This window comes from Miscanthus floridulus, chromosome 1, assembly GCF_019320115.1.
Source record: "Miscanthus floridulus cultivar M001 chromosome 1, ASM1932011v1, whole genome shotgun sequence".
Lineage (NCBI taxonomy): Eukaryota > Viridiplantae > Streptophyta > Magnoliopsida > Poales > Poaceae > Miscanthus > Miscanthus floridulus.
Window position 1 is genome coordinate 47,591,610 of NC_089580.1, and position 8,548 is coordinate 47,600,157.

The 8,548-nt window shown below is 45.0% G+C and overlaps 1 protein-coding gene across 3 annotated transcripts; it reads left to right on the plus strand.

Moving 5' to 3' along the window:
- Window positions 1-840: 840 nt before the first annotated feature.
- Window positions 841-3,630, plus strand: LOC136482808 (probable anion transporter 7). Of its 3 annotated transcripts, none has more exons than XM_066480005.1 (3): window positions 841-1,090; window positions 1,225-1,400; window positions 1,754-3,630. In XM_066480005.1, the coding sequence occupies exon 3, from the start codon at window positions 2,007-2,009 to the stop codon at window positions 3,315-3,317; it is 1,311 nt and encodes a 436-aa protein (XP_066336102.1). In that variant the 5' UTR covers window positions 841-1,090; window positions 1,225-1,400; window positions 1,754-2,006; the 3' UTR covers window positions 3,318-3,630. The 3 variants fall into 3 exon arrangements, with proteins under 3 accessions (XP_066336102.1, XP_066336108.1, XP_066336111.1); XM_066480011.1 differs by having other exon boundaries at window positions 1,764-3,630; XM_066480014.1 differs by lacking the exon at window positions 1,225-1,400.
- The last annotated feature ends 4,918 nt before the right edge of the window (window positions 3,631-8,548 follow it).

Sequence of the window (8,548 nt, forward strand, 5' to 3'; positions counted from 1 at the left end):
CAGATCCTTCCATCCCGTCAGCTCCTCAGCCCAATCAAGGAGGACTAACGCTTGAGCCACAGCGGCAAGCCGGCAGCAATCTCTCATTCCTAAGCATTGGGCGCGTGAGAAAGGGGAGGCTTCACCTTCTTTGCGACGGCGGCGTCGAACCGGCGGGGCTGGTGACGAGGACGAGGCCGAGGATTGCGACGATGGCGAGTGCCACCAAGTGCTTCCACTGGTCCTCTGCTCCTCAGGGCCCGTGAGCCTGCCTGCCTGGGCACCGTGCTCGCGCCCTGGGGCCGCGAGTGCCCCCGCTCGCGCCCGCTTGTCTCCGCTCTGCCGCTACACCATCTCGCCCGCCCCACGCGAAGCCCTGTAGAAGCGCACCGCGCCGCGACTCGTTTCCCTGCGCGCAAGCCCGCGCCCGCGTGGATCCTCCCCGCACGCGCGAACCACCTGCAGCGGCCGCGCCTCACCCGCGAGCTCCCTCCCCGCCGACCTGAGTGGCTAGCCTGCTTAGGGTTTGGATAGCTGTGGGGAATGAACCAGAGAGTCCAACGAGAAGCCCATGGACGATGGGGAATTGATCGGACACAACAATGGGCAAAGGAGTCATTTTGTGTCTAGTTGCCTGCCAGCTCTGTTAAAAACAAACGGTAAGGTGACGAGAGTGGCATTCAGGCGAAAAAAACTTTAGACAAGGGTGGTGAGAAACTTTTTAAAAATTCGATGGTACATATATCATTTAAATCTTTTATAATGGCACACGGTAAAAAGCCCATTCTTTTGAGACGGCGGACTCCTCCCTCGGCTGCTCCGTCCTTTTGCTCGCGCCGCCGCCGTGAATCCTCGCTTCGCGACCCCGCCCAGCGCCTGCTGTCTATCTATCCGTGCTCCTGCTGAATTCCATCACGCTCCTCCTGCCACATCGCCAGGGCCCCACTGCAGTCCCTCTCGAGTACTCCCTCTCTCTCTCTCTCTCTCTCTCTCTCTCGTGGTTCTCCCGTGCCCCGCTCGCTGTGTCTAGTGGCGACGACTGTGCCGCCGCCCTACGCCAGGTGCCCAGGTCTCCATCTTCGGCACTGCGCCGGCGACGAGCACCCACCAGGTACGCCCACCCCTTCTCGTCCGTTCTTGCTGTGCGAAACCGAGCGCCCATACCCTAGCTGGAGCTATTTGTATTCGGATCTGATCTGATCCAATTACAATTATGTCATGCCTACATTTTTTTCTTTTTTGCAGAAATTATTGGACCCATTTCCTTTACTGGCTCCGCCCCTGAATTCGAGCTTGGGGCCAAGTTAATTCGAGCTCTGAGCATTTGATTTCTAGTATCTTGCAATAAAAAAGCTAGCACTTGGAATCCGAGTGAGATCTAGCTCAGACAGTGCAGTGGCAGGTCATTTTCTCTGGCCAAGGTTTGTAATATCTTATAGCAAAAGCTTGCTTCTCACTGCTTGGATTTTAGCAAGATCTGGCTCCCAAAGTGTAGACTTGTAGACTGGCGTGTTCAGTCATTTTTCAGGAGCAACACTTGTTTTTCCTCTAGAAGCCAAAATCCAAGTTTACCTATGCAAGTCTTCTTGTTTCCTCCCCGGAATCTCTGGGTTGTAGAGGTTGTGAAAGGTTTTATGCCTTTAGATCACCCTTTTAGAAAACATCAATCATGCTAAAATCTTGTGCATAATTTCAGCTATTCGTTTAGTCGGTCAGCTAAATTGAAGTATCCATTTGGAGTTCTAAATGTTGCTCCTTTGTTGTTTTTGGGCAGGGCTTTTCAGTTCAGCGCAGCATATCAAGATTTGTCTCTGTTAATTTGTGTATGAGATCAGTTAACTGATAAGGACATGTGAAGAACCAATGATCAGTAATTTGTACACTTCAGATCCAGATTGTAGTATCCTCTGAGATGGACAGAAGAGAATCAGGCTTATGGTAAATCCTGGTGAATATTCATGGGAGGTCAGCAAGTTCTGGCCTGACTAAGACTAGTTAAAAAAACAGTGCTTCATCTCAGATCATCAATGGTGAGAATGAGGTTCCCGAAACGTTATCTCATAGTATTGCTGACATTCATCTGCACAAATGTTTGCTACATTGAGCGTGTGGGTTTCTCGATTGCTTACACCGTCGCAGCTGATGCCATCGGTGTGAATCAAGCCAACAAGGGCATGATACTGTCTATGTTCTATTGTGGTTATGTTTTATCACAGATTCCTGGTGGATGGGCAGCACAGAGAGTAGGAGGTAGACGTGTTCTGCTACTGTCATTTGTATTGTGGTCTATGATATGTGGTTTAATTCCACTCGATCCCAACAGAGTAACCATTCTGGTCCTTTCTCGCCTATTTGTTGGTGTAGCACAAGGTTTCATATTTCCTTCCATTCACACTGTTCTGGCACAGTGGGTGCCACCACAGGAGCGCTCTCGCTCTGTATCTCTCACTACCTCAGGGATGTATCTTGGTGCAGCCTGTGGCATGCTTTTCTTCCCAAGTCTGGTGAAGCACACAGGACCCCAGTCAGTTTTCTTTGTTGAAGCAGTGTTGGGAGTAGCATGGTCTGTAATATGGTTGAAATTTTCCAGTGACCCACCTCGTACTGATCTTCCAAAGGTATCAATGCCAAAAGTGGCATCTCGAGACATGATTAAGGCACAAGCAGGAGGGGTTGTCGCACCTCGGACGGTAAAGATCCCATGGCGAAGGATAATATTCAGTCTACCTGTTTGGGCAATCGTTGTAAACAACTTCACCTTCCACTATGCCCTGTATGTTCTTATGAACTGGCTCCCTACCTATTTTGAGCTTGGCCTTAAGCTTAGCCTCCAGGACATGGGTTCCTCAAAGATGCTTCCCTATTTCAATATGTTCATTTTCTCCAATATCGGTGGTGTGATTGCTGATCACTTGATTACAAGGAGGATTTTGTCTGTTACCAAGACAAGGAAGCTTCTGAACACCATCGGGTTCATTGTCTCAGCATTTGCACTCATGGCCCTTCCTTTATTTAGCACACCCTCAGGCACTGTAATGTGTTCAGCATTATCCCTTGGTTTTCTTGCTCTAGGAAGAGCAGGGTTTGCTGTAAACCATATGGATGTTGCTCCAAAGTTTGCAGGGATAGTGATGGGGGTCTCAAATACGGCAGGGACACTGGCTGGAATTGTTGGTGTCGGCCTCACTGGGAATATTCTGGAGGCGGCAAAGGCTTCTAACAAGGATCTAACAGACTCGGAAACCTGGAAAACAGTCTTCTTTGTTCCAGCATACCTTTGTATTTTCAGTTCTGTCATTTTTTTAATCTTTTCAACTGGTGAAAAGATCTTCGAATAAAGGGTGGTTATTTTTTGCCTATTCTTTTCTTCTCATTTACAGTGAGGCAGGATAGCAAAACGGGAATCTCACATGTATCTGTAGCATTTGTTACTAAATTTCAGACTTCAGACTGCATCATACACATGATCTAAAGTTATGTCAGGAAAACTCACATTTTCATTACGGAGACTCATCTCATTGGCACAGTCGCACTCACACGCTGAGTGCAGCTAACAGAATTTGATGTGCACCAAGTTTATCTTATCTTCTTGGTTTTGGTACATATAATCTCACCCAAAGTTTGTCGAGTTCCCTTATCTTTGCCCTGCAATGTAAACATATGATGATCCCAATGAGAATAAACGACATTGCCATTTGCGTATCTGCATGACCCTTGTTGAGTTTAGGCAAATTCACTAGCTTAAATGCTCTGAACCATTTTTCATCTTTGGATCTTTATTTGAGTTGTGGTCATAGACTTGGTCTTTCAAGCATTTGCTGAATTCACGGTTCAGGTGAGCATGTGTGTTTACTTAGTAGTATATGGTGTTTTTTTTCTGCCCTGATGATATATTAAAAGGGCGTACCCAGTGCAGAGAGCTCTCGCTCTGTGCGGGGTCTGGGGAAGGGTGTTAGTGGCAAGTCTTACCCTCGCGTGTGCAATGCGAGGAGACCGCGACTCGAACCCGGGACTTTCCGGTCACAGGCGGTAGGACTCTACCGCTTGCACCAGTCCCGCCCTTCTGCCCTGTTGATATATTGCCTTGGTTAAATGCTTATCCTTTCTCAATTCTTCATTCATCCTTTTTAAGTTATTTTTTCTTGTCAGCACAGGATTTCTTGACTATTTGACTTCTCTGAATGTGCATGTGCAAGGTCTAGATGAACACTGACCATATATTAGTTGAAGCTTGGGTGTGCATGCTGCATAGGGCGTAGCGGTTTCTTCCTTCTGGTTTTCATGTACTGTGCTTATTATATCTGAAAAAAAAACATGTGCAGAAAGTATATAATCTGATGCCAGTTTGGAACTCTTTTCTCAATGATGATGTTTGCTTCAACTGGAGGTCCTAGATTATCGTTATACGCGTTCAGAAAGGTTGTCGTCACATGCATCTTTCGATTGGAAACATTTGGGCTGGCCACATGTCCGCGTGCTCTTTGCTGACCACGGCGGCCGTGCAGCACGACAGCACCGCACCCTTGGTGGCTTGGTGCAGCAGAACAAAACCTCAGGTTAGTCTGCACTTTGCAGCGCCATGTGCGGAGAACGTGCCCATCCCATCATTCCAGTGCCCCAACCCCAGGGCCAGGGGCCCGGACGGCCGGACCTCTTCGTTGAATCGCTGTGAGGTCACGTAAGAGGAGGGAGTAGCAGGTGGCCTCGGTCACCAGATCTGGGGCTGGGCAGTGGCAGGAATGCAGGATGGTGTGCGTCCATCATGCGCGTGTTGCTAGCCAGCTATTTGCGTTTCTCGTCCGCCACTCCTGACGGCTGACGCATCCTAACGGCTGTTCTTGGGCCCCTTCATCTCTTCCCCTGCAAGCTTTCCGGTAATCAAGATCCTGTTCATGTAAACGACGGCCTGCATCAAATTGGCACAACGTGCCCGCAACCAGAAAAAAGCCGTTCAAAGTTGGAAGCTTTGAAGGAAAAAGGACTTTTTTTTTTGCCTTCTCGAAATATCGTCCTAGTTTAGTTTCTCATCGAACTCTAAAATCGGACAAATTATCGTCCTCCACCACGACTTCAAAACCGTTTAAATTAACTCTCGGCCTCTGTTAGTAGTTATTTCCAAGATGGCTTTGTTATTTCACCTATCGTTCGATTAACTGTTCGTAATGGCGCTTCTACTTCCTTTTGGTTTGACCACTGGCTTTCTGATGGGCCTCTCTGTTCTTCCCATGCTGCCCTTTTCTCTCATTCCACTCGGCCTAACGTCTGGGTGCAATGTGTTTTTCAAACAGGGTTTGATTTGTGCTTAAGGCCCGACTCACTAACGCTGCTAGTACTCAGCTAGACAGCCTCATTATTTGTCTGCAGGGTTTTAGTCTCAGTGACGGTCCAGATGAAAGGCTACTGAAGATAACCGGCAAGCCGTACACATCCAAGGGCGAATATTTAGCACTTGACCGTGAACAAGACACGCCGGATGCTCAAGGCCAACGCATTTGGGGCACCCGTTTACCGAACGAAGTCAAGATTTTTGCCTGGCTTTACTTTAAAGACAGACTGAGCACACGGTTCAACCTCCACGCAAAGCATGTCCTGAATGATGACAAATGCGAACGGTGTGCTGGTGCAGTGGAAGATAGGTACCACATCTTCTTCTCTTGTCCGGCCAGCAAAGATGTCTGGGAAAGGCTTGGAATGAGCACCATCTCCAATCTGGCCGACGATGAGATTTGGAATGCTAACACACCTCCTGGATTAGACGCGAAGCTTTGGCCATTTGTCTTGTTAACAATACTCTCGCGGCTGTGGGATGCTAGAGAAATGGCGAAGTTTTCAGAAATGAAACTGCTTCTAGCCGTACTATTATTACTCGAGTTTGTGATGATTTTGTAATCTGGCGCAAACATTTAAAGCAAGACCATGATGTAAACAGTCTAAATGACAGGCGTAGCTACCTTCTCTCCTGTAACTCGATTACTCAATCCAGTTGACTGGTTCGAACTCTTTTATTTATTAATACAATTTGGTGGGGAAGCTCTCCCCCCGTTTCGCTTAAAAAAATGCAGTTTTTGAGCGATTTAGGAGTTTTCGTACTTCCTTCGCCCTGTAATATAAGGGACGGGGGAGTAATTAGAATTTCATCCTCTAAAATTCTTTTAAAATATAATGGAAAAAGTAAAAAAAAAAACTTTTTAAAATTATTCGTTTTAAATTATTTGATTGAAATTCAAAAATTTTATTTGTCTTCAAATGATCTCAAATGGAGGCCTGTTCTATATCAAAGTTGTATAGACGTATAGTGCACAACGAGATCTAAAACTTCCTTTTTGACTTTTTTTTCATTTAAAATCAATTAGAAGCTTAAATATTTGATAAAAGATGACAGCTAAAAAAACAGATAACATGTCGGGGCCTAGGTGCCACCTCAACCAAAACCACACGACAAACCAATTTGAAATGATCAAGAGAAAGATTTTGCACGGCTTTGAAAGTCGGAGAACTTATGATTCCTCATATTAGGGTTGAAGTTTTCAGACTCGAAGACAAATTCAAAGGGTCAAATGGACTTAAGTCCAAAAATACAATCTTCCATGTAGTTCAACACTATATATATATATCCACTTCCCAATCTTCATGAAGCCCAGCAGGGCCAGCAAAGCCAAAACCATCATCCCCTGCTTGTCGTTGTAGATCACTAGATACCACGATAAGGGCAGTCCCAATGCTAAAAACTACATGTAGTTTCTATACCTATTAATTTTCATAGACACTACGTATAGAAATCATGGTCTCAATGGATAGTTTCTACGGAACATTTTTTTATCCAATCACATATATTCTCTCTTCATTCTCTACCAATCACATCCCTTCATGTCTTGGTTCTCGTATAGACATGGTTTCTAACTTAGACCCGGTTTCTATGATTGTTGCTCTCTCTCTTTAATAACTATCTTGCCACATCATTAAAATGCCTAGGTGACCGTACAATTAATGTTCATAGAAACTATGGTGGTTTCTGCATTGGGAGTGCCCCAAGGCAATCACAATCTTGAGCCTAATAAATACCTAACTTCACAATGAACTTCTTCAGGCAGGCCGGCAGGTGGCCCCTGGTGAACACCATTCTCTCTGATATAGACTGTCCTAGTTTGCCTGCACCGTTTTTTTTAATGTCTGATTCCATCTCCGAGCCATAAGTTTTCGACATTCTCATCACCATAGGAAAATGGGGACTGAGATGATCTTCCAGCTCGCACACACGGGGCATGCCTCAACGCCCGCCTCGCACCATTGCACAGGCACAGGTGACGGCACGGTAGCAGCATCACGCAAGCTTGCGCCTTGCCCAGATTCCATTTGCGCGGTCGTCTTCGTTCGATGGGAAGAGAGTGAACGGTCTTACAGACCGCGTGCGTCTCACTGGCGTGGCTCCCCTCCCAGTTGGCTTCTGCATGCGCTGATGTTACCGCTGACACAGGCGAAAAAAATGCAAAATATTTATTTTCAAAATACTATAACTTTTTAACGGTGTATCTGTTTTAAATTCCATCTACACTGGTGTGTTCTATACGACGAGGTGAACAAAACTAGACCACATTTACATATATTTCGAAGGATTTTTTCTAGTAATAATTTATGTATATTAGCTTATAACTTACGACTTATGTATACAATTTGTATTGAATAACTTATGTACACAAGTTTTAATGAATAAATTATGTACATAAGTTGTGTTTGATAACTTTTGTACATAAGTTGTGTTCATAATTTTTGTGTTTTTAAACTTTGGTATAAGTTATAAGTTAATTATTTTCTTTGTGTGTTAATAACTTTTGTGTTTGGCAAGTTTTGGCACGAGTTATAAGTTAATTCGTTCCATTATGTTTAATAACTTTTTTTTATATTAGTTGTGTTTCATAACTCTTGAGGTTTCAAGTTTTTCACGTAAGTTATATGTTATAAGTTATGTGTTATAAGTTTTTTTTGGTATAAGTTATATGCTAAGTTAATATATATAGATTGGTAGTAGAAAAAAAATCGAAACATATGCAAGTGGGATTTAGTTTTGTTCATCTCGTCGCGTAGAACATAATGGTACAGACGGAATTAAAAACGGATACACCTTTCAGAAGTTATAGAATTTTGAAATAAATGTTTCGCTTTTTTACGACCTCGGCTGTTCTTGGAAAAGCGCGCAGGAGAAGAGGTGCACGCGCAGGTGCAGCTGCTGGTTGGATCATTCCATTGTGTGGCTGCCAAAAAAAAGAAAGAAAAGGGTGGGGTTTTTTTTTTCAAAAAAGATTTGTCTGGAAATTATTCGCTTGATTTCTTTTAGGTGGGCGTTCGCCATTTAGCGAGGTCGGCACCTTGCCGCACGACCATCATGCCCTCTCAGATGGTCTTTTAGGGCTTATCTGCAAGCAACAGCCACAATTCGACTCACAACTTGTATTGAAGCACCATTTGTATGTATCTAGCTAGGGTAACAATCCATCACATCATGGAGAGGAAAATGTGGACCGTGTCGTTCTTCACGGTCGCACACACAGGGCATGCCTCAACGCCTGCCTCG

Bases quoted from the DNA above. Each gene is read 5' to 3' on its own strand.
- LOC136482808 (XM_066480005.1), top strand. From the start codon at position 2,007: ATGGTGAGAATGAGGTTCCCGAAACGTTATCTCATAGTATTGCTGACA.